This window comes from Nerophis lumbriciformis, linkage group LG02 (assembly GCF_033978685.3).
Source record: "Nerophis lumbriciformis linkage group LG02, RoL_Nlum_v2.1, whole genome shotgun sequence".
In the NCBI taxonomy this organism is placed as follows: domain Eukaryota; kingdom Metazoa; phylum Chordata; class Actinopteri; order Syngnathiformes; family Syngnathidae; genus Nerophis; species Nerophis lumbriciformis.
The window spans coordinates 39,678,166-39,705,423 of record NC_084549.2 but is presented as its reverse complement, the minus strand read 5'-3'; the positions used below and the strand labels follow the sequence as shown (position 1 = coordinate 39,705,423).

At 41.7% G+C, this 27,258-nt stretch overlaps 1 protein-coding gene across 3 annotated transcripts in view; it reads left to right on the top strand.

The window, feature by feature from the left end:
• Positions 1–27,258, top strand: part of LOC133607723 (gamma-aminobutyric acid receptor subunit pi) — a 159,201-nt gene that overhangs the window by 104,336 nt on the left and 27,607 nt on the right. For all 3 annotated transcript variants that reach the window (XM_061962624.1, XM_061962632.1, XM_061962639.1), the window contains 3 exons: positions 7,398–7,465; positions 10,576–10,793; positions 18,599–18,681. In XM_061962624.1, the coding sequence (XP_061818608.1) occupies positions 7,398–7,465; positions 10,576–10,793; positions 18,599–18,681 (369 nt within the window). The remainder of the gene's footprint in view (positions 1–7,397; positions 7,466–10,575; positions 10,794–18,598; positions 18,682–27,258) is intronic.

The following is a 27,258-nucleotide window of genomic DNA, read 5'->3' as shown; positions in this document are numbered from 1 at the left end:
CTGATATCAACCAAACTAACCCCCCTGGCCCCAATCCCCTCCAGACCCCACCCCCTGATTGTAAATAATGTAAATAATTAAATGTATATACTCTGATGATTAACTTATGTGATGACTGTATTATGCTGATAGTATATATTTATACCATGAATTAATTAACGTGGACCCCGGCTTAAACAAGTTGAAAAACTTATTCGGGTGTTACCATTTAGTGGTCAATTGTACGGAATATGTACTGTACTGTGCAATCTACTAATAAAAGTTTCAATAAATCAATCAAAAAGCAGACAGTAGACCCATAATACATTTATAAAAGAACCAAACTTTATGAATGTTTTTTGTGACCAACAAGTATGTGCTCTAATCACTCTATCACAAAAAAATAAGAGTTGTAGAAATTATTGGAAACTCAAGACAGCCATGTCATTATGTTCTTTACAAGTATGTATGTAATGTAGGGTCCATAAGCACAGTCATGATAACATTTAATACTTATACTTGGTCATTTTAAGCATTACCAACATGTATTTCCTGGGCGCATTGATTTCACTTATCCTTGCTATGCGCTAAACGTTTCAAATATGTTTTTATTTGAAACGTTTAGCGCACAGTGATTTACAATGTCCGCTCTCACTGGGATCCCTACTGATGGGATGTTGTATCTTTCATCACATGTTCTTTCCTTGAGCTGGTAAATTCAGAATATTATTCACACCTCAGATAAAATGTGCTGTCTAGCGATTTTTCCATTTAATGAAAGCCAAGTTGACAGCCATATTGTGGATTTTCAAAGTTAAAAAACTTCTCAGTTTGGTTCCACAACTTCATTATACTATTTAGGTGAGATGCATTATTTATATTTTAAATGTAACTTTCCCTAATTCAAAGGCAATACAGCAGCAGTAGAAGTATCTCAAGCTCCTCCTTCTTCTTTATTTAATGGTGGGTTGCAACCAACGTTATTAGCAGTTCAAGGTAAAGTAACTAAAGTAGCTAGTAGCTGGCTACTCACTCGTGGTCAGAGAGAGAGTCTAAGCAAGGCCATGTGTCACGACTAACAATTTTGCTAGAGCTTGTTTAAAATGCAGGTCACGGCATGTAAGTGGAACGTTTTTGGCGTTTTTTTAAATAGGTCTTCAAGAGGGTTTCATAGGTTGAGTAGATGAATCTCATTGCTAGCTGCCTTGTATTAGCAGTTTTTTTTTTAATATTTAGAATGCACAGAAAAGGGAAAGACGTGCTCTTGTCTCAAAAGGATTGTTGATTATGGGCAAAATTAACCAAAATAGTACAGTTTCCCTTTAATAAGCCCAATTAAGTAATATGTTATCACTTATGTCCGGTGGAACCTCCAAAGTCAAACACAATCCATTGTTCCATTTTTCTACAATTGTTCGGGATTAATGTGAGTTAATAAATCGCTTATGTAGAGCTCTGAGACATGATGTCACACATCCTGTTACACACCACGCAAAATCAAAACAAAGTTATATTCGCAGTAAAAAACGTCACAGCAGAAAACAACTATGAAATGTAAATGTTATTTTAAATGGAGAAAGGGTGTAATAACAGCTGATTGATTAAAGATAGTAGGACTGAGGTACAGTGTTACCTCACTTATGAGAGATAGGAGCTGTCTCTCGGCTTTTTGTTATGCTTTAGGTCGTGGACATAAATTTGACTTAAGAACTTCCCCACCGTTAGCCCCTAAACTGCCGGTCTTACTTGCTAGCATTAGCTTATAGCTAGAGAATGACATAACGTTGTATTCTAACCATTGGAAAGGAGATAGTGAATGTTAAAGAGAGTGCTGAGAAGAACAAGCGGATGATATTCATTAAATTAAAGAAATAATAAAAAACACGGCCAACCGTGTGGCCAATTTAGTGAGGCAGTTTGAGCGCAACAATGCTTGTCGGCAGACTCTGCACAGTACTGAAGCAGGGGCCAGCTTTTGTGCAAGCAAGAATGTTCAAATAAAATATAAATTGCAGACATTTATTCAAGAAAATATGGAGAAGCTGCTGATAGTGTGTTTGGAGGCGAAGCAGCTTGAAAGACATACATTTTAGAAGTCCACTAGGCGGTTCATGGCGGTTTGGCTATTTGCCGTGCTTCGCCAAAGACCGTGTTAACACTGAACACAAAACCTCATTCGTCACTCATCTACTGTACCATAAACCCTGAGAACCGGGGGAGACCCAACAAAATAATTATATGTGCAGTCCAGAGCTTTATTGAATCGAGCACCCAGACTTGAGTCCTGCAATCCCTGCATACTTAACCCGATAGTCCAACCAAACAAATATTGAGTCTCAAACTAAGTGACGTGTGACACACGTACGATCATTGTTTTTAAACTCCCAGTTTTAGTTGATTTTTTGAGTCAATTTTGGTTGAACTGGATGACATTTTGCTTGGTCGACTTTGGAGGTTTCACTATTAGTCATCTGATTGATATGCTGGTGATATTGTGTGCAGAAAAATATTGTAGTGTGTTTGACTCCATTCAGAATAAACGGCGACAAGATAAAATGTATTCCTGTATCCACAATATTATTTTGATCCATCCATCCATTTCTTATCGCTTGTCCCTCTCGAAGTCGCGGGGGTGAAGGTGACTAACCCAGCTTAATTCGGGCAGAAGGCAGCGTACACCCTGGACAAGTCGCCACCTCATCGCAGGGCCAACACAGACAGACAGACAACATTCACACTCATATTGACACACGATGGCCAATTTAGTATCACCATCTCACGAGGGTTCAGTTCAGAGGAGATCACAGGCTGGAAAAGGCAGACATGAAATACTGGATGAATTCCGAGGGAGTTTGGAAGATGGAGTTTGAACTGAGGTAAGACAGATGATGCGCTCCAGGGAAATGGACCAATACATGTCTGTTGCAATTTCTGGGAAAATGTTTAAAGAGGTAAGTCCCGAGATGATAGCCATACCTTTTGTCCTGGTGTGTACTCTGGTGCAGGACGACGAGAGCGGTTGGCTAATTGCTTGTTTCGGTCAGAAGTGTGTTACGCGATGGGAACGCTGGGGGTTTAAAACCAAATGCAGCATGGAAAGGTGAAATCCGAGTGGCTGAACTGACCAGTGTGTTATGGGAATACTCCATCTAGGGGAGGTTGTAAGACCATGAAGCAGGTTGTTGATAACAGACACAGTGGATAGTGGCCTCCAAATCCTGGTTTGTTTGCTCTGTCTGGCCATTAGTCTGCGGGTGATACCCTGAGGACAAACAGACTAAGGCTCCCACTGCCTTGCAAAACACCTTCCAGTTGGCGGATGTGAATTGGGGAACCTGTCGGAGACCACGTGCGTAGGGATACCATGGAGCCGGAACACATGTTGATCTAGTAGGTCGGCAGTCTCTAAAGCGGATGGGAGCTTGGGTAGGGCTGTGAAATGAGCCATTTTAGAAAAATGATTGACCATTGTTAAGTTAAAGTACCAATGATTGTCACACGCACACTAGGTGTGGCGAAATTATGCTCTGCATTTGACCCATCATCCTTGATCACCCCCTGGGAGGTGAGGACGACATTGTTGCCGTTAGACGGAGGAAGTCCTGTGAGACCAGGCCAATGTCAGACCATGGTCGAAAAGGGATGGGGGGAAGTCTTGGATGTCCAGCGGGAGCCTGGTGAGAGGGTTTTTTTGCGGGAAGAGACAGAACAAGCTCTGACAAACTCCTTAACATCTGCCCTCTTGGAAGGCCACCAAAACAGCTGCGCCAACAGACAAAATGTTTGCCTAATACCTGCGTCACATGCCAGTCTGGAATTGTGGATACAGAATAACGTATTGGAGCGGAGCTCGGGACCAACGAACGGCCGACCAACAGAACATTCAGCCAGAGCAGCTGAGTCCTTGAGCGCGGCCACCACCTCTTGTTCCACATCCTATTGAAGCCCCTGAAGATCTGAGATGGACGAAAAATTGCTTCCGGGGGAGTGTTATCCTCCGCCACCAGGGAGCGTAACCTGGAAAGTGCATCAGGCTTGCCATACAAGAAACCTGGACGAAAAGTCAGAGTGTAACTGAACCTGGATAAAAATAATGCCCAACCGTGCCTGTCTGGGATTTAGTTTTTGGGTGGCATGAATGTAGGCCAGGTTTTTATGATCAGTGAATGTAGTGAATGGTTGTTGAGAGCCTTCCAAGAGATCGTGCCACTCCTGCAAGACTAATACTACGGCCAAAATTTCCTTGTTGCCAATGTCATCATTTCTTTCCGCCGAAGTCAGGCGACGAGAGAAGAAGGCGCAGGGGTGCAATTTACCACTGGAGGAGTCGCGCTGAGAGAAGATGGCCCCCACATAGGGGTGCCCGATAATCCATACAGGGTCTCAGTGAGTCTTCCTGCTTCTCTACAAAGAAAAATTCTGCAGCTAATGGTGAGGAGGACGGACGCAAGAGAATTAAAAATATATAACTCAAAAGCCTCGCGTTCTGGATTGGATATATTAAAAAGGCAAGATGTAGGGAGGGAGGCACCCAGAAGGTTGATGCGGGGTTAATGACGTGGCTTGTTCCTCGCTGAACACCTCACGCAAGTCATGGTACATAGGTGGAACAATAAACATTAACAATCAGATGGAGACACAGACGTGCAAATCTAAGACAGTGTGAATGGCAAAAAACCCTCCATTTAGAAATATTTAGTTTGTTCCAGTCAATATTTAGATTGTGCATGATGAGCCATATGAGACCAAGCACTACAAGTGACAATTGTGAGGGTAGGACAAAAAATTGGTGCTCCTCTTTATGATTCCCTGACAACCGAAGGGTAAGAGAAGCAGTCTGAAATGCTCTTTGGCCAGCAGACGCCCGACTAGTGAGTGTACAACTTTGGTTATCTCAAGCGGCAACACAGGTATATTATTTGTATCCTGACTTACTCCTCATCTAAAAAACAGTCATTAGGTCCAGAATCAATTAAAGTTTCAATGTCTAGTTTCTTGGTAGACCAGGACAGCATACCTGGGAGATACAGACACTGGCAATGAGGACGGTGGAGGAAGATCCAGCATCAGCGTCACCCCGATGGGAGCGTTGGACTATACCTGGTCACGTGGCCGCTGAATCGCAGGTCGTACAGGACACCGGGTGATGTTGTGGCCGGCTTGTCGACATTACAGGCAGAGGTGTAGTCACAAATGCTGACTTCTTTCAACTGATGCAACTCTTCCAAGCTGCATCGGTTCCTCCAAGAGCTGCATGGAAGGGGGCCCGGATGTGCAGAAAGACGGGAATATGGGTGTGGGATTCCCCTTCGTAGGATACTGCTCGGCCCGGTTGTCAGTGTCGATCCTCTCGTTGTTTGTTGAGTCTCCTCTTGATACGGATAGCAAGGGCAATGAGCTTATTGATGTCCTCGGGAATGTCAATAGACACCATGTGGCTCCTTATGCAATCGTACAAGCCCTGAGTAAAGGCGTCCAACAAGGAAGCTGAATTCCAGTCACTCTTAGCGGCGAGGGTGCGAAACTGGATAGCACAGTCAGATACAGTCTGGTGGAGTCTTTTGAAAAGTAGATTCCAAGGCTTTGGAAAATGCTGCGAATGAGTTGCAGATCGGGGACTGTCAAGTACACTCTGCAGTGGCCCAATCCGCCGCTTCGCCCATCAGATGGGAGATGGAAAACGCGACCTGAGCTTGCTCTGTTTGGAAAGTGGCTGGCTGAAGCTCAAAATGGTCAGAGCACTGGACTGAAAAGGCTCTGACATCACCTGAGTCACAAGAAAAAAGCTCCGGGTAAAAGAGGATGGTGCAAGAGGCTGGCATGCTATCAGCAGGAGTCGGAGCGAGAGGAACGGGTGCCCCAAGCTGGAGCAAAGCGGCAATGGTGGTAAGTTGGACTTCGATGTTTTCCATACAAATCTCTTGGCATGCAGCAAGACCGCTCACACCAGCGCCCAATTCGGTGAGATGTCTCTCCTGGTGGCGTGTACATTGGTCATGCTCATGGAGAAGCTTCTTTAAGGGGGTCCGTCTCTGCGGTGTCCATGTCAATGGTGGGATCTTTTGTTAGTATCTGACCAGAGGGACCAAAAGGAAGACTGCAGAGAAGATCAGTGAAGGGATCAAGTGGGAAATGTAATTATAAGTGTGACAAAAAACTAGTGACACTAGCGGGAGAAGCTAGTGACACGACAGAACTAGGAAAAAGAGAAAGACAAAAATATGTATATAAGGATAGAGTAACACGAATATCGGGAAGGCTGGGGTAACAAGTACCGAGTAATCATCCATCCATCCATTTTCTACCGCTTGTCCCTTTCGGGGTCACAAGGGGTGCTGGAGCCTATCTCAGCTGCATTCGGGCGGAAGGCGGGGAACACCCTGGACAAGTCACCATCTCACACAAAACAAAAAACAACAAGCTGGAATGACATATAGCACAGAGGCAAAAATGGTGTGGAAGGTACGTATTGGGGCACGAGTCAAAGATCCAACAGCCCAAGGTGAATCAGGTTGGCTTAAATGCCATCACGGTGATTGTGGACAGGTGTGCGCAGGTACCCCTCCCTCCCTTGGTCGTCATGGTAACGAAACAGAAAGAAAAATGATCAGAAAACAGGAAACAACTACTTGGGAGAAACACAAAGAGGAAATGAGAAACATATACCTGTATATAACAGCATCTCCTGCAATACACATTTTTAGGTGTATGCTTCATTTTAAAGTAAGGAAACTTACTTAAATCTGGGCAAGATGCAAACTGTGTTTTACTAGAAAACTACTACATGGGGGCGGGGGGAGTTGCAGTAGGGAAAATCTTACTTTATTTGATTAATGTAAATTTACTGGCCTATTTGTGTTCCTTCTATAATTAGTGGAGTCTGTATTGCACTGTTTATTTAATGATAGATAATGAAGAAGGTGTTTCGGGCCGAAACAAATTGCATTGTTCAGCTAAACAGAGGGTTCTAAAACATCTTATGAACTTTGATACAATTGGGATTGTTCTGACTTAATACAAGTTGTTTTTTGCTATTTCTTTTTTTAGCTGCCAGGAATTTTCAAAGATGGCAGAGCTTTATTATGTATCCACACTATCAGACTTGACTACACAACATCCTAACCCATTACTGCAGAGAAACAGAGGGCACCATAGACAACCGCTCTCTTTTTGAAATGTTAGAAGCGATAAAGTAAGTAGTAATTTTTAATTGTGATAGAGGGAAAACAACTGTAATTCCTGGAGGATTTCACAACGAATAATAGTTATTAATTTAACCAAAATGTAAGGTCATTGGTATTTACGAGGATAAGGTTTTGGATTACCCATAATATTGTATAATTCAGTGGCATTGAAATAAATATGCAATTAATATATGAGACACATGCAAAAGAAAACTGTTTATTATTTTTTTCTAGATGGTCCTGTTACCGTTGGTATGAGCTTGGACATTGCCAGCATTGATACCATTTCAGAGATCAACATGGTAAGACAATATTGGTTCTTTAATCTATGCAAAAACAATGCTTGTGTTTTATTGTTTTAGGACTACTTTCAATATCTGCCAGTTAGTTTGCATAACTGCATGATTTAAGTGTTATATAACTGACCTCTGTTTTCTAAATTGGTTGAAGCGTTTTTGGTCCCTATTTTTGCTTCGGTTGTGAGAAATTGCCTCTATAGTACTCCTGCACACACTTCACGATTAAATACCCTCCTAACAATGAAGTATCACATACAATTCAACAACAGCCGTAGAATGAGCATTAACAATACAGTAGCATTAAACGCAAGGCTACTTCAGTATAAAAGAAATTAATAGGTAAGCAAGTACCCACTTTGCTTTGTATCCAAGCCTGATCTTCGCGTAACTGCTGTGACGCTGTCCCTCGGATTACCGTAACAACACTTACTGTCACTGATTATCTGACTGTAGGAATGGGCTAAAACACTCAGTACTTTTCTATGCACTAAATTAGTCCTCAAATAATTTGGCTCAAAATGATACAGAAACAACTTAATCTGATCGTGTTTAGCTTTGGGAAAATCAGATTAACACACCAAGATTATGCGATTAGAAAACAGTTCTTCTCTACAATATCCACAAGCGAAGAAGAACAAGCCGGTGGGCATTTCAGAACTGATAACACCAGGGGTCCCCAAACTGTTTGACTCGGGGAGCCACATTGGGTTCAAATAATTTGGCTGCTGGCCAGGCTTTGTATATATATATATATATATATATATATATATATACATATATATATATATATATATATATATATATATATATATATATATATATATATATATATATATATATATATATATATATATATATATATATATATATATATTTATTTATTTATTTATTTAAAAAAGAAAATGTTGTCTTCTTTTTTTTCTTTCTGTTCTCTCCTGTTCCGGTTCGGCTGCGCCAAACACTAAATATTTCCATTTGATAAAGTCAAATACACATAAGGAAACACGAGAAGTATCCCATGCTTCTCTTTTGTAAAGTTAATTTGTACAGCATAGAGCAGATTGGAGTGCCTACATCAACAATATGATTTGCCTGAGTGGCTGGACAGAAACAAAGAAAAATATTTGGAACGTGCTGCAGGCCAGATTGTGGATGCTGGCGGGCCGAATCCGGCTCGCAGTGTCTAGTTTGGGGTCCCCTAACTAGTTTACACCCAAAACTACAAAGTAAATACACAAAAGCTGAAATAAATCTATATTTTTTAAAATATGTTATAAAAACCTACCCGTCTAGTAAGTGTCAGGATATTCTGAAAGAAGACACTTTAGATACGTGACATGACGCTAGCACATCCCGGCCAGAGAAGAAAAAACCTTTTAACAGGCATATTTTGACACTAACACATATTTGTATAGAAAATGAAATTAATACAGAGTTAGACAATTACATGTATGTTTTGTCAGTCAGTAGACAACAATAATAATAGCAATAGCTGTCCTTTGAGGCATTTGTGATTAAGGACTATATAATAAACTTTGATTGATGGCTTACATGACTTTAAAACAGCATCAAGCTCATTCATTCAGTTCATCTTCAATATCATTATTCATACTTTATTTAGTGATGTAAGAATTAAACTTCCATGTACAACAATTCAGACAATGTCATTGACATGTAAGTCAGCAGTTAAAACACTGCATAGTTTGCATTAAAATTAAATAGTCCAAGCAGTTCACCAAAAAGAGTGATCTTGTTCTATGTCTGTGTTGATCATAATAACCACATTAAAACATTACCAACAACACGATAGCAGTGGAAAGCTGTAGGTATCTGTTGGATTCGGAGCTTGAGAGCTCCTATAGCACCCTAGTAGTCGAAAGGCAAATAGCATTTGGCAAACAGTTGTGTTAGAGATAGATTATGAAAACTGGGACTTCACATGTAGGGGTAAAAATTGAAGAAACTGAATTATTTAAAAATTAAGACAAATTTAGTACTGACTGACGAACAGGAAGAGCTTTTTACCTCAAGAAATAGAGCATTAGTCCTCCTCCAATAATCACCTCTTGATTGCTGCCCATCCATTGCAGAGCTCATCAGAAGCCATGAAATGATGACATATCACCCCAGAATGTAAACAAATTATATGGACAATTGCTATCACTCACTCGCAAACAGCAGTCATGCACAGAAAACTGATGAGCAATGAAGACTACTAACTACAATTAAGATGCGTGTTCCAAAAAAATAATCATGTGTAACTAGAAAATTTTGATGGGCCTGCTATCTCTGCCCTGGACCTCTGGTCGGGGGTTGCCGGGAGCCGCCGTATTTTCTAGATGGTGCCGAGTGTCTGAAATCCGTGAGTTTTAGGTGTAACTGGACAAGACGAGCCACAGAGCGAGCCTAAAACAGTAGCATGTTTACATAAAAATGCTTACATTTAGCATGCGTGCTAACGATAGCATGATAACAGTCAGCATGTTTCATATACCAAGTTTTACGACGCAAAAGGTGTATGGCTGCGGAAATAGAAAACCTTCAAGGTTTCTCATTGTCATCCCATTGGGTTGAGTTTTTTCTTGCCCTGATGTGGGATCTGAGCCGAGGATGTCGTTGTGGCTTGTGCAGCCCTTTGAGACACTTGTGATTTAGGGCTATATAAGTAAACATTGATTGATTGATTGAATGATATATAACAACTGGACATCTCAGTTATCATTATCAGCTGAAATGTTAAAGTTAACACAAATGATTTTATTATTTGAGTTTCTGAATCAATTCCTAGCTATGTTCAGGGAATTGGTACCATATTGATTCAAATGTGAAGTGTACTCACCTCTACTTGCCACACTGAGCAGCACACAGCAAGCTGTGCTCTCTGACATGGAAGCTAAGTTGCTGACTTAAGGTAATGTTCTGGATCCAATTGCTTTAGGCACACAGGGGCTCAGGGACCTGACACCATCAATATCCAGCAATAGAAAACAGCTCAAAAAGTACACAGGAAAGTCATGATTTGTGAAAATATTGCTTGTTGGTCAGCATATTTGGACATGCCTAGCAAATAAGTCCATTAGCATTGTTATAACCTTTGGGCCACAATCTTTCAGGACTACACAGCCACTATATTCCTCCGGCAGCGCTGGACAGATGAGCGTTTGGTTTTTGAAGGCAACAAGAGTCTGAGCCTCGACGGACGGCTCGTGGAGCTCCTCTGGGTCCCCGACACCTTCATCGTGGACTCCAAGAAGTCTTTTCTTCATGACATCACCGTGGAAAATAGACTGATCCGCATCTTCCCAAATGGAACCGTCCTTTACGCACTGAGGTCAGATCACGAACATAATTGCTGGTTTATCGGGTTGTTGGCTGTTTTTTGTTCTGGTACAATAGAAATGCAGGCTGGGGAATGGAGACAAATTTGGCTAAGGGTGATGAAGAAGCGTGGGTAGAAGCTGAGACAGAATTGCAGATCAGGGAATTTTGTCAACGCTGCTATCAATGGGCTGTAGGAGAGGAGCAGCATGTGATCTTTTAACACAAAGAGCTTGGTGCTGTGTATATTGCTTTGTGAGCACAAGCCTAAATCCTGCACTCATTCAGAGCATGGATTAGATTTTGGGTGAGGTAGACTGACCAAAATTGAGTTTGTTGATGCTCAGGTGAGTGACGACTGTGATTATGTTGTTTTTTTATACAGTATATGGTATGCTTTACTATCCTTTAATCTTATCAGTGGGTTATGTAGGAGCCACTGTTCAATCTTGAAATATGTTGACTCACCATGTCGGTTAATATACTGCTCTGCCCTCAATGATTGTCACAGCAAAATCGAGTAAAAGAAAGAACATTTCACATGGGAGACATCCTCACTGCTGTAAATGGCAGCTATGCAATCAACCGAGGGTGAAGACATTTATGTGGACAAAATTGAGTTGGGTATTCCCACTTAGTTCCGTCGAGTTTTACAGATGCTGGAAGGAGGACATATCTGTTCTACCCAATTCTGTTTTGGTCCATCTTCCTAACTTTCTTCCTGATGTGGTACCACTTTTTTTTTTATTTGTTCCTGTGTGCGGTTCTCTGACTACACAGCATTGACAAGCCCAAAATCTCAACCCTCTTTCCTTCGCTGGAAACACAAGAAAGAAGCACCTCCTCCCGACTCCTACTGAATTCTGATTGGGCAGAGAGTGCGGATGTCAGGCACATGGCTAATTTCAACACAATTTGCGTTTTGATAAGAGGCGTGGCCATACTTGCCAACCTTGAGACCTCCGATTTCGGGAGGTGGAGGGTGGGGGGCGTGGTCGGGGGTGGGGCGGGGCGTGGTTGGGGCGGGGGACGTGGTTGGGGGCGTGGTTAAGAGGGGAGGAGTATGTTTACAGCTAGAATTCACCAACTCGAGTATTTCATATGTATATATATATATATATATATATATATATATATATATATATATATGTATGTGTGGGAAAAAAATCACAAGACTATTTCATCTCTACAGGCCTGTTTCATGAGGGGGTTCCCTCAATCATCAGGAGATTTTAATGGGAGCATTCACATACCATGGTTTATATAGGGCACAGAGTGGGTGGGTACAGGCTGGCGTAGGGGCGTGGTGATTGGCTCATGTGTTACCTAGGAGGTGTTTCCGTCTGTGGCGGCATGCTGTTACAATTTCGCTGCGCTTGTTGAGGGATGACAGGTCTGGACGATAAATAATAAACAGTTTCTCTTTCAAGCATAGGTTGCATCTTTTATTACCACTATTGTAAGGTGTGCTGGATGCAAGAATTTGCCATGTTATTGAATATTCAACATTATTGTCTTTGAGGTCCCAAATGTGTTTGCTGAGTTCTGTGGTATTCCGCAGGTTTTGGTTCCTGAAAGAAGCCTTGTGATTGTTCCATCTGGTTTTGAATTCTCCCTCGGTTAATCCTACATATGTGTCGGATGTGTTAATGTCCTTGCGTATTACCTTAGATTGGTAGACAACTGATGTTTGTAAGCACCCCCCGTTGAGAGGGCAATCAGGTTTCTTTCGACAGTTACAGCCTTTGTTGGTTTTGGAGTCGCTCTGTCCGGGGGCCGACGGCTCATTTGCAATTGTTTTGTTGTGGTTTGAGATGATTTGTCGTATATTGTTCATACAGCTGTAGCTCAATTTAATGTTGTTCTTGTTGAATACTTTTCTTAGGGTGTTGTCTTTGGGAAAGTGTTTGTCAATCAGATTGAGGAATTTGTGTCCAATGTTAGTTGAGACGTTTTTGCTGTATTGGGGGTTGTACCAGATGATGTTGTTTCGTTTTCTATTCTTTTTTGGCTGGTTTCCTGGCGTGGGTTCATAGGTGAGGGTGAAATTGTATTCGCTTTCATCAAGGGCTTTTTGGTACGGGGGGGTTGCTTGGTCAAATTCAGCTTTGCTAGATGACAGCATCGATAGCCTTTTATTAATTCCGGTAGGTATTCTTTTCGTGGTGGTGGGTGGGTGGTTGCTGTCATGGTGCACGTATTGGAGTGTTGTGTTGGGTTTCGTGAATGGTTGGTAGCTGTTATTTCTCAGGTTCAAAGTGACGTCAAGGAAGTTGACGGTTTTCTTGTTGGCTTCAATCGTGATCCGTAGGCCGTTCTCTTTGAAAATTTGGCATATGCGCTTCTTGGTATTCTCGCTGCTCCTTGGCGAGGCGCGACACACTGCCAGTCCGTCATCACGGTAAATAACAAGGTTCAGATTGAGGCTGGCGAGCTGGGAGAGGAGGAAACTCCCAACGAGTTCACACGTTTCTGCTCCGTCAAAACTTCCCATAGTGACGTCAAATGTTGCATTGTTCTTTTTTTGCCATGGTGTACTGTTGTGGATGAGAATGGAGTTTTTTGCGTGGATGATGATGTTTCTTTCGTTGCCTGTGATTGAGTCGTAGTCTGAGGCGAAGTCTAGTGCTTGAGTCAGTAGGTCTTGCGTGATGGAAGGGTAAAATTCTTCGATATCAAAGGAGATAAAGTTGTGCTGTTGTTTGTCTTGGATGTTGTTGAACCATTTGATTACTGCTGCTGTATTTCTCCATTGGTAGAATGGTGTTTTGTCCTTGATTTTTGTGTTGACTCTGTCCAGGATTATTTTGCTGATTTTTCCTATTTCAGATTTAGTTGGGTTTATTAGTCGGCATGTTGGGTTATTTGCGAAGTTGGGTTTGTGGTCCTTCAATGTGATGAAGGCTTCCTTGTTGGCTGTGGCGTCCACCCTGTCCTCAATGTCCAGTTCAGCCGCGATCCTTTTATTTTCCAGGTGGATGTTCTGTAAGGTGTTGGGTTGCGCTTTTTTGTATGATTTGGTGATGCTTCTGTCCAGTAAGGTGTGATGTTCTGGTATGTCCATTCTGTAGAAGTTTGTGGTTTTATCGGCAGCTATGATGAGGTTGTTTACTTTCTTGTATATATATATATATATATATATATATATATATATATATATGAAATACTTGACTTTAAGTGAATTCTAGCTGTATATATATTTATTTATTTTAATATATATATATATGAATAAAATAAATACTTGAATTTCAGTGTTCATTTATTTACACATATACACACACATAACACTCATCTACTCATTGTTGTACTTGAAAGTACAATGCAATACAATTCCGGGGCAATGGCACCTATCAAATACACAGTAATGAAAACACAGTTGTTCTACTAACTGTACTGTGTGTTATGAGAGTAGAGTATGTGTGTGTGTGGCCCTTTAATAGGTGACAGCATGTGAGGTGAGTGACGTCAGTGAGTGTGTGGGCGAGAGAAGAGAGGGAGCGGTAGCGTGAGTGTGGGGAGGGACTAGTTGGTTTTGTGTTAGATTGGCTGTGTGCAAGCAATCAAGAAAGCAAGATTTGCAACTAATCGCTGGACTCATCATTCACACTAAAGTCGTCCGCTGTGGAGACCCACTGCCGGGTAAGGTGAAGGGTGTTGCCCCGAGCATACATCGGCCCTGGAGAAGTGTCTCCCCTGCGCTCTTCGACTATGGTCTCGTTCTTCTGCTTCGTCTCCTTGTGTGCGCACACTGGACTCAGGTCCGCATGGAGCAGGAGGGGGCGTGGCCTCCAGCTCCGGCTGATTTCCGGGAGATTTTCGGGAGAAAATTTCTTCCGGGAGGTTTTCGGGAGAGGCGCTGAATTTCAGGAGTCTCCCGGTAAATCCGGGAGGGTTGGCAAGTATGGGCGTGGCGTGCCTGGCCGAACAAACATCTGCGATCAATTCCACGTTGATTGGGATGTAACAAATAATTTTGCTGGGTTTAGTGCGTGTGCATACTTTAATACACCTGAATGTTTTCTACATTTGAACGTACGCCAATTTTTTGTAGGAAATCCACGCAACTCTTAATACATGAGGCCCATGGTCATTTTCTGCCGCACAAACCACGCCCAACTCTTGCGCCAATAGACACACTCATTAGACTCAGCCACTGATGCATTTATGGCCACACAAAAAGTTGGTTGCAGGTGTGGCGCTGTTTTTTCTAGCGAGCATATAGCTAACAGTGCAGCAGAATTAAGACAGGTAAATGCTTATAACTCTTATTATGTTGAAACAAACACAAACTGTACACTCACACTCCCCAATCAGATGTGTGCTTATTCTATTGTCATTTATTGAGAAAGTTGATTTATGGATATTCATCATAAAAGGCTAATACTAGATAACAGAAATGCTAATAAAAAATTGTAATGATTTTACAGACATAAAGTTACAGAAATGCACACTGTATCCCCCATGTGCTACAGCATATATCTTATTGTGCAACATGTGAATGTTTTAAGGGGAAATAAATGTGATCGCTGAAATTATTTCCAAAGTAGGACACCCACCCAGACATACACAACCCAAAACCAGTGAAGTTGGCACGTTGTGTAAATCGTAAATAAAAACGGAATACAATGATTTGCAAATCCTTTTCAACCTATATTCAATTAAATGGCCTGCTAAAACAAGATACTTAATCTTCGAACTGGAAAACTTTGTTATTTATTACCTCATTTGGAATTTGATGCCTGAAAAAAGACTTAGAAAGTTGAGAAATGCTCATCAAACACTTATTTGGAACATCCCACAGCTGAACAGACTAATTGGGAACAGGTGAGTGCCATGATTGGGTATAAAAGCAGCTTCCATGAAACGCTCAGTCATTCTCAAACAAGGATGGGGTGAGGGTCACTACTTTGTGAACAAATCTGTGATGGTATGGGGGTGTATTAGTGCCCAAGGCATGGGTAACTTGCACATCTGGCAAGGCACCATTAATGCAGAAAGGTACATACAGGTTTTGGAGCAACATATGTTGCCATCCAAGCAACGTCTTATTTCAGCAAGACAATGCCAAAGCCACATTCTGCTCGTGTTACAACAGTGTGGCTTGGTAGTAAAAGTGTGCGGGTACTAGACTGGCCTGCCTGTAGTCCAGATCTGTCTCCCATTGAAAATGTATGGCGCATTATAAAGCCTAAAATACCACAACGGAGACCCCGGACTGTTGAACAACTTAAGCTGTACATCAAGCAAGAATGAGAAAGAATTCCACTTCAAAAATGTGTCTCCTCAGTTCCCAAACGTTAACTGAGTGTTGTTAAAAGGAAAGGCCATGTAGCACAGTGGTAAAAATGCCCTTGTGCTAACTTTTTTGCAATGTGTTGCTGCCATTAAATTCTAAGTTAATGATTATTTCGCAAAAAAAAATAAAAATTCTCAGTTCGAACAATAAAATATATTGTCTTTGAAGTCTATTCAATTGAACATAAGTTGAAAAGGATTTGCAAATCATCGGATTTTGTTTTTATTTACTATTTACACAACGTGCCAACTTCACTGGTTTTGGGTTTTGTATAATACCAGTACAATACTCATGAAAAACAGAAAAAGACAACCTTAACGGTTTGAGCACACAGGACGAGAAGAAGGACGAAAGCCACACTCAGTGACCTCTCCAGCAGTTATTTTATAAATGAACACTTTTATGTTTCAGTGTCTACAACTGGGGCTTTTAAACTCTATAGCCCGGAAATGTTGATACACACACTTAAATCAATTGACCGAGTTGTATTTTATTTTAATTTACAGACATAATATACTTTCCTTGGCAAATTAAACTTTAAACATTGTTCTGGCTTTTTAAGAGCCATATTATTATTTGAATTGTATGCTATTCTTATTCTTTTTAAATGTAAACGAGGGTTGAACGCTTCAATTTTGGTTTGTAAGACGCCTTTCGGGTTCACTTTATGTCCCTCTGTGTATGGCAATCCATGTTTACCTCTCTCATGGAGCACAGTCATAGGTTCAATATGTACAGTTGAAGAGCTTAGTTGCTCAGACAGCAAATATTTTAATATAAGTTTTGAATGAGGAATGAAGTGTGTACTTGGTAAGACGTTAATGTGTCTAATATTCATGTTAGCATTTAGTCTAGATAGTGATTGGCACGCCAGCTTGCTTCTCCAGAAAAGAGCAACAGCATCAGTCCAAGTATCAAAATGCGGTTCAATCATGGTTTTACGATATTTGTAATTTGAAATGTTAATACTAACCGTCAGGAGTTTTACCACTGTTTATCAATAATATCAGTAATGGTTAAATCCCAAATTGGCAGAAAACCCATGCAAGCACAGTGAGAGAGAACATGCAAGTCTGCAAAGCAAACGTACTAACAACTACACACCGAGCTAACATTGTATATTTCATTTTGGGAAATGTTTTCCAAACCATCCATTTTCTATTCCTGAATGTATGTTATAGAGTGTGGGGGTGGAGGGGTTCTACCATGGGGAATGTAAAAAGAGTGAGCTGAGGAATGAAGTGTTGACGCGTTGGTAAATGTTTCAGTGCTTTGCCTAAGGGAATACATGAGAAAGCACTGAGATAAATGTACGGGAGAGTGATTCAGAGGAGGGATTTCATTAAGGAATATGTCTAGGGCATTCATTCACAATAACACACTTGTGATAAAATCAAGATCAGTAAAGCGAGAGATCATTTGGGGACATCGGAGAAACAGACAGGGGTGCTGATCAGAATCTGGGGTTACATGAACAAATATATCAAAACTGTGCTCCATCACTGACTGTGTTACCTGTCTAATACATACTGCACGACATACTTACCACCTCCAAATGTCCTATACAGTCTTAGCATTGGCTGTACAAAAAAGGATGTCAACCATCTGGTTCTGGCAGAGTATATAACAGAAGTAAGACAAATTAATCTTTCTTATCCAGTGCATCAGTTGGTATTGAAGTATATATATATATATATGTAAATAATTGACTTTTCTCAGAGAGTACAGGATAGTACAAACTTCAAAGGTTAATTAATCAGTACATTATTTTATAATCAACATGTTGGATGCACAACTGGCTTATACAAAACTTGTAATTTCTATTTTTGTGAATAATAGCAGGCCTCAAATTTTAACTTTTTAAGGTCAAGGCAAGTGTTGCCTTAAAGGAGGGCTCATATTTTAGGACACCAAGGCAAACATTATTTTCTTTTGAGGCAGGGGCTCCAAAGCATGCATGCATACATTTTGTATATATATATATATATATATGAATTATTGGTTACGCCTAACAGAGGTTTTGGTTTAAATACTAAGAATAATTTACAATCACTAAACTTTAACAAAAATATGCCTCCATTTATACTTGGCTGAATAAAGCATATTAGGAAATTGCACATTGTTCCACCATGATCTATAATTTCATAATTTTAATAATCAAGTCAAATTGTAGACGTTTTTTTTTTTTTTTTTTTCAAAATGTCGAACTATTTACTCTAAATAAAATATGTCTATATGAGGTTCATAGTAATAATGTATTTTATGGAATATGTACAAATAAAAGCAATATATAGACATATTGTTAAGCATGATTCCGGAAAAAAACAAAATGATAAATGGGAATTCATACCACAAGCAAGTGTATTAAATGTAGATTAGAATCATCATAGGTCCCCCTTTAATTGTTTATTCCAAGACGTGTAAAATCTAAATTATAATTGTAGTACCAAATATGTCATCAATATTCTGTGCACCGTTGAACTCTTGGATTGTTTAACAACTTCTACATTCATGTTCTTTAGGATTACCACCACTGTGGCCTGTAACATGGATCTGACAAAGTACCCGATGGACAAGCAGACCTGCACACTCCAACTGGAGAGCTGTAAGTCCTGTATCTAAGTTCACGTTGGATTGTTTTAGTACGACATAAGCTTGGTTAAGCTACTTTAGCTTTGCTTTATGCAATCTTTGGGATCTAATATAACAACTGTATCAGTAATTCTGCCTCGACACAAAAGGGTTTTGTATTGACAGACACTGTAAAAGACAACATTTTAGGTTTTATTTCATTGGTATCAGCAGAACTCTATTGCTTTATCCTGAGGGTTGTCTTGACCATTTTAGGGTTATTCCACTAAATTGGTGCCGATTGTTTGTTGAAACGTGAATAATACATTTCGGGGTTTTTTTTTTACTCTAAATCTGCTAATTTTATTGTGTTGTGCAACACATTGGATCCCAAGGTGTGGTGTCACAGGTGTTGAGGTAAACAGTCTTTAAAATGTCCTCCACAGAAACTTGGAATAACAAGTACTGTACTGCCATTGACAGTGGCAAGAAAAAGATAAACTGGCAAGGTGCATTTAAAATTATTTAATTTTCTTAAAAATCGACAGGGCTCCTTATAACCCAGTGGGTCCAATGTACAGATTAATCCTGGTTGTGCTTACCACCTTCAAAGTAACTTTATTTGGTACATGGCATAATGATAAGTGTGACCAAGAGATGGCAGTCACACATAAAAGATACATGTGGACTAAATGTGTAGAAGTAAGCAACACCAAAACATTGACGTTTCATTGAGACTAAAGAACATTTACACACAGCACTCAAAAATCTGTTATAATGTGTAAATCCGACTTTGGTAAGCTATGAAGCCGCACCGCTTGGATTGTCAGACGTACTGTGCTTCAACATACGGGTATTATTATGGTGTGTGTGTATAAGGACCCCAAAATGGCACTTATTAGGAGACTTTCGAATTTTTGTGCAAAAACAACTTTTCTTACCGTATAGTTCCTGCTGTTGTGTATTCGGAATCTGCATAAGTACCGGAAATGTGCGCACGTCCAACATTGTAGTTCACGCTAAAACTGCTGTAAATATCCATCCATTATCTACTGCTTGTCCCTTTTGGGGTGGCGGGGGGTGCTGGAGCCTATCTCAGCTGTATTCGGGCTGTAGGTAAACTCCTTTTATTCTCTATCCTCTTGTTGTGGTGCATGCATCCTCCACTGTTGCCATTTCTAATACAAATCAGCGTACAGTTCTAACTTAAATCCTTCAGTACACTCGCTATGGAAGTGCTAAAAACTACTAGTACAACAAAGATGGCGTGGAGAAGATGCGGTCGAAGTAAAGCTACTTAAATAAGGCCGCCCACAAAACGGTGCATCTTGAAGAGATGGTCAGCAAAATATAATCTGTGAAACATTTTGCCCAAAGAACCACCATTACATGTTATGTAAACTACAAGGAAGTGTTTTAAACGTAGAACAAAAATCACAATATGACCCCTATAATGCTCTTTAAAATGAAAATAGACCTGAATAGACCTGCTCATCGGCTGTGTACCTTATAATCCGGTGTGCCCATCCATCCATCCATTCATCTTCTTCCGCTTATCCGAGGTCGGGTCGCGGGGGCAGCAGCCTAAGCAGGGAAGCCCAGACTTCCCTCTCCCCAGCCACTTCGTCCAGCTCTTCCCGAGGGATCCCGAGGCGTTCCCAGGCCAGCCGGGAGACATAGTCTTCCCAACGTGTCCTGGGTCTTTCCCGTGGCCTCCTACCGGTCGGACGTGCCCTAAACACCTCCCTAGGGAGGCGTTCGGGTGGCATCCTGACCAGATGCCCGAACCAACTCATCTGGCCCCTCTCGATGTGGAGGAGCAGCGGCTTTACTTTGAGCTCCTCCCGGATGGCAGAGCTTCTCACCCTATCTCTAAGGGAGAGCCCCGCCACCCGGCGGAGGAAACTCATTTCGGCCGCTTGTACCTGTGATCTTGTCCTTTCGGTCATAACCCAAAGCTCATGACCATAAGTGAGGATGGGAACGTAGATCGACCGGTAAATTAAGAGCTTTGCCTTCCGGCTCAGCTCCTTCTTCACCACAACGGATCGATACAACGTCCGCATTACTGAAGACGCCGCACCGATCCGCCTGTCGATCTCACGATCCACTCTTACTTCACTCGTGAACAAGACTCCGAGGTACTTGAACTCCTCCACTTGGGGTAGGGCCTCCTCCGCAACCCGGAGATGACACTCCACCCTTTTCCGGGCGAGAACCATGGACTCGGACTTGGAGGTGCTCATTCCCATTCCAGTCGCTTCACACTCAGCTGCGAACCGATCCAGTGAGAGCTGAAGATCCTGACCAGATCATCTGCAAAAAGCAGAAACCTAATCCTGCAGCCACCAAACCGGATCCCCCCATAAAAGTTATGAACAGAATCGGTGACAAAGGGCAGCCTTGGCGGAGTCCAACCCTCACTGGAAACGTGTCCGACTTACTGCCGGCAATGCGGACCAAGCTCTGACACTGATCATACAGGGAGCGGACCGCCACAATCAGACAGTCCGATACCCCATACTCTCTGAGCACTCCCCACAGGACTTCCCGAGGGACACGGTCGAATGCCTTCTCCAAGTCCACAAAGCACATGTAGACTGGTTGGGCAAACTCCCATGCACCCTCAAGGACCTTGCCGAGAGTATAGAGCTGGTCCACAGTTCCACGACCAGGATGAAAACCACACTGTTCCTCCTGAATCCGAGGTCCGACTATCCGGCGTAGCCTCCTCTCCAGTACACCTGAATAGACCTTACCGGGAAGGCTGAGGAGTGTGATCCCATGATAGTTAGAACACACCCTCCGGTTCCCCTTCTTAAAGAGAGGAACCACCACCCCGGTCTGCCAATCCAGAGGTACCGCCCCCGATGTCCACGTGATGCTGCAGAGTCTTGTCGGTGTGCCCTGTGGTACAAAAAATAAGTTATCTAATTTAATTTTATCAGGAATACAGCTGAGGCATCTCAGGCTTAGCCTATTCCGGTCCCTTCCAAAAGCCCACCAAGACCTCAGTGCCAAACGAAACAGTACAGGAGCCACAATCCTCCTTAACAGAAAAAAAGACATCTGGAGGTTGAAGTTAAGTAACTGAGAGGATGACAGCTCCTTCCTCCACTGCCTCAATAAATCCCGGCTAAATATCTGCACCTCTCGTCTCTCACTCAGTTTCTTCAAGTTTGTCTTTCCTTCTTTATCTTGCCTTTTTTCCCTTTATTCTCCCTCCTCGCTCACATGTGTTAATGTTGTCAAAGATTTATTTATTTTGATGTTATGCAAAAAGTCAGTTTTATACAGATCCACTGTGGGGAGAACATTGAGTTTTAATATCAGGAATGTGGTCAAATATTTAGTATCTTCTGACAGCACACGGTGTCAAAGATATATCTGCTGTAACGTACATTTGGTGACCATTTGAACCTGTGAGCCGATGTATTTTCAAGGAACCAAGAAGTGTGCTGTGTTAGTTCCTCCTCGTATACTGTAATGCGCTTGTGCCCATAGTTGTCAAGGCGAGATGGGGAAAACAAATAGCTCTGAACCATTGCTCTTTATAAGGCACACTTCTGGTTAATTATTCAGAGAGTCCATAACACATCAAGTAATACAAGGCTTTATGTCAGGTAATCAATGTACAGTACAGTCAGTAAACAACACTTCATTGGCACTTGTGTATCTCTTGCTCCCTCTAGTGAACAATGTGGGAAACACACCAAAGAAGTGAGGTACAAATACTGGCCACAGCATTAGGGACACTTGCACTGCTATGATAAATGGTAAATGGGTTATACTTGTATGGCGCTTTTGTACCTTCAAGGTACTCAAAGCACTTTGATACTACTTCCACATTCACCCATTCACACACACATTCACACACTGATGACGGGAGCTTCCATGCAAGGCACTAACCACAACCCATCAGGAGCAAGGGTGAAGTGCCTTGCTCAAGGACACAACGGACGTGACTAGGTTGGTAGAAGCTGGGGATCGAACCAGGAACCCTCAGGTTGCTGGCACGGCCACTCTCCCAACGGCGCCACACCGTCCCCAATATGATATGATATTATAACGGTGCTCGGTTTAAACTACCGAACATGGATCTTTAATAAACACATACTTTTCTATGCATTTAGGCCTTTTGGCCTTAAAAACGCACATCTTTGTAAACACTGGCCAGAGGAAAGAGTTCCAAAACTCTCTCCTCAACATATGCGTGTCCACGGCTTGAACTTGAACTCTTCTGATGGCGTAATGGTTGTGCACTGACACGAAAGTTCAGTTTATAGAAAACAACACGGCCTTTCTGGCTTTACACACACGAAGATTAATGTGTTTAAAGGTAAACACACCTCTATTTTCACTCTACATTGATGAAAATGACGCTGCTGCTGCTACCCATAAGTTCCAGGGACACAGAGGCAGCACGGTGGAACAGGGTTTAGTGCACGTGCTTCACAATACGAAGGTCCTGGGTTCGATCCTGTGCTCGGGATCTCTCTGTGTGGCGTTTGCAGGTTCTCCCCGTGACTGCGTGGGTTCCCTTTCTCCCACCTCCAAACACATGCACCTGGGGATAGGTTGATTGGCAACACTAAATTGGTGTGTGAATGTGAGTGTGAATGTTGTCTGTGTATCTGTGTTGGCCCTTCGATGAGGTGGCGACTTGTCCAGGGTGTACCCCGCCTTCTACCCGAATGCAGCTGAGATAGCTTCCAGCACCCCCCGCGACCCCGAACGGGACAAGCGGTAGAAAATGGATTGATAGACTCCCAGCGACACTAATGACAGTCAGCTGTTTGGATGCAATCCCTGTCAGTCCTCCAGCTGATGGGACAATATTGTAATATCCCAGGAATGTAGGCTCATACAACTTCTTTGTCTTGTCTTTATTGCACAAGATGCGATTCAACCACACAACAACCCCAATGTGCGTCTCCCCTCTTTTCCCGGCAATCCTCGAACCTCTACTTCCTATCCTCAACATCACTTCCCTATCTCTCCCCGGAAGTCTCTCCTCCCAGCCTAAGTCATTGGCTAACACCCTGTAGCCCGCCACTACAATATTGACAAGCAAGACTTTTTGCTTTGTGTCATAAGAGTGGTGCGACATTATCTAATGTTTTCAACAGATATTGAAGTTATTTAAAGGCCTACTGAAATGCGATTTTCTTATTTAAACGGGGATAGCAGGTCCATTCTATGTGTCACACTTGATCATTTCGCGATATTGCCATATTTTTGCTGAAAGGATTTAGTAGAGAACATCGACGATAAAGTTCGCAACTTTTGGTTGCTGATAAAAAAGCCTTGCCTGTACCGGAAGTAGCAGACGATATGCGCGAGACGTCACAGGTTGTGGAGCTCCTCACATCTGCACATTGTTTACAATCATGGCCACCAGCAGCAAGAGCGATTCGGACCGAGAAAGCGACGATTTCCCCATTAATTTGAGCGAGGATGAAAGATTTGTGGATGAGGAAAGTGAGAGTGAAGGACTAGAGGGCAGTGGGAGCGATTCAGATAGGGAAGATGCTGTGAGAGGCGGGTGGGACCTGATATTCAGCTGGGAATGACTAAAACAGTAAATAAACACAAGACATATATATACTCTATTAGCCACAACACAACCAGGCTTATATTTAATATGCCACAAATTAATACCGCATAACAAACACCTCCCCCCTCCCGTCCATATAACCCGCCAATACAACTCAAAAACCTGCACAACACACTCAATCCCACAGCCCAAAGTACCGTTCACCTTCCCAAAGTTCATACAGCACATATATTTCCCCAAAGTCCCCAAAGTTACGTACGTGACATGAACATAGCGGCACGCACGTACGGGCAAGCGATCAAATGTTTGGAAGCCGCAGCTGCATGCGTACTCACGGTACCGCGTCTGCGCATCCAACTCAAAGTCCTCCTGGTAAGAGTCTCTGTTGTCCCAGTTCTCCACAGGCCAATGGTAAAGCTTGACTGTCATCTTCCGGGAATGTAAACAATGAAACACCAGCTGTGTTATCCGGCACAACAGTCAGGGGGTGCATTCTACGGCGAGGGTGCGTTATTCGGCACAACACCTGCCGCAATACACCACTTCCCACCTACAGCTTTCTTCTTTGCTGTCTCCATTGTTCATTGAACAAATTGCAAAAGATTCACCAACACAGATGTCCAGAATACTGTGGAATTTTGCGATGAAAACAGACGACTTAATAGCTGGCCACCATGCTGTCCCAAAATGTCCTCTACAATCCGTGACGTCACGCGCTGACGTCATCATACCGAGACGTTTTCAGCAGGATAATTCGGGCGAAATTTAAAATTGCACTTTAGTGAGCTAACCTGGCCGTATTGGCATGTGTTGCAATGCTAAGATTTCATCATTGATATATAAACTATCAGACTGTGTGGTCGGTAGTAGTGGGTTTCAGTAGGCCTTTAAGCGCCTGGGCAACTAACAATAAAAAATAAAAAAAATAAATAACTACCCTGCACTCCTTGTTAGTGTGCACTGATGTTAAAGACAATGGGTGCTTCATTGCACATGTGATATATTGATGATTAAATACCTTATCATTAATTACACAAGAGGTTTGCAGCAGCATATGCACATACGTGCACTTTGGGCACTTAAACATTCAAGATATTACCTTGGCTCCTTGTTAGTATTCTCTATGCTTTAGGCCAGAGGCCGCCAACCCAAAACGTTGGACCAAAAATACAAAAAACTAATATGTCTGGAGCCACATAAAATGAAATGCCATATATAAGTGTTATAATGAAGGCAACACATGACGTGTCTATATTAGCTATAATAGCCTACTATCAAAATGACTATGTGTCGCAGGCTGAAGCAAATCTTCAATGACAAAAATGTTGAAATGTAATATTTATTCTACATATTTTTACAACATTAGAAACCATTAGTAAATCAGAGGCTACTCTGAAGGTGAGATAACTCATGGAAATGACTGGCTTTTAATGGCCAAAGGTATAGATGTGTGTGTCCAAGTTTAAGGAAAGGCAGGCTGTCTTCTTTTAATAGATTTATTACAATCTTTGGCAAGCTAGGTAATGTTTGCTGTGGTCTGGAACAACATGGCAGACAAACAACTATCAGAAATGCAGCCAATATTACATACAGATAATGTATCCTGAGACATGCAAAACTAGCATTGATTAGCTTGCAGTCATGCACTGACCAAATATGCCTGATTAGAACTCCAACAAGTCAATAACACCAACAAAGCTCACCTTTGTGCATTCACGCACAGCATACAACTTTTGGTGGACAAAATGAGACAAAGAAGGAGTGAACGATTTTACATGTAAGCAAACTGTTGCATCACAGTCCACACTATGATGAGTTCAAGAACCGCCGAAATTAGTAGGACAAAACGATATTCACCAAATAATCTCATCGGTGAAGCATACACACAAACATATTAAACAGTGGGCTTTTTAACAATTGGGAAGGTTTGTGTCATGTTTGTCCTCAAACAAAAAACTCACTAAAACAAACAAAAAATATTTCGCCCATCTTTTTCCATTTTCAATCATTTTTTAAAAGTGCTCCAGGGAGCCACTATAGTGGCACTAAAGAGCCGCATGTGGTTCGAGAGCCGCGGGTTGCTGACCCCGCTTTAGGCACTTGAAGGGGAACTGCACTTTTTTAAAATGTGGGCTATCGTTCACACTCATTACGAGACAGGAAGATGGATGCATTTTAAACCATTAATCATCACCGAAGTTGACTGTTCTAGTCCAAGTAAAATGTTAAAACATTCTAATTCGTAAGTAAACGCAAAAAAAATTCCATTTACAATGGAGTCAATTGGAGGTCCTCTATTCCGCCCATAAAGCCGTCTAAAAAAACATCTAAACACTCGCAACAATACTCCATTTACATTTTGTGCCCTGAATATTAACCAAGTATTAGTGATATTGTTATTATAAGCGCTAACGCAGACAGACTATTTATAGTGGCACCGTAATCACAGAGAGTAGTAGCTTGTGCTGCTATATTGACATCATCAGATGGAGAGCTGCTTTCTCTATCACCTCGCACTTGTGGACGTTTATTTTATATCATAAAAAATGCCTCTCACCCTGATAGTGGAAGGATGAGGACATAATCCGACAAGTCGGTTAACTTTAGCATTCAATGTAGACCCGGAAATGGCAAGAAAGGCCTGAAAAGAAACTTGGTTCGATCTCTCTTTTTTATCTGCGAGGGTTATGAGTCATTCTTCATCTACATGGGAATATATCAACATCCCAACAGTCGGTATCCCAGTCACAGCAGACATTGTACAGTAAGTGATGTTTTATTATGTTTGTTGAATGTCATGAAGTCTGCAGTGAGTAATAATCAGTGATGTTGTCGAAGGGAAAAGTTAACGTTGCGATGTGTTTGCAAAATTAATATGCTTGAAATTCTCAAAATACGTAAATATTACGTTATTATAAATGTGCACATTACTACATTACATATATACTTACATAATGTATATAAAACATTGATGGAGGTGTTTGGATGTTTTTTAAACACTTCATAGGCAGAAAAGAGCAACTCCCATAGGCTCCATTGTAAGATGATTTTTGC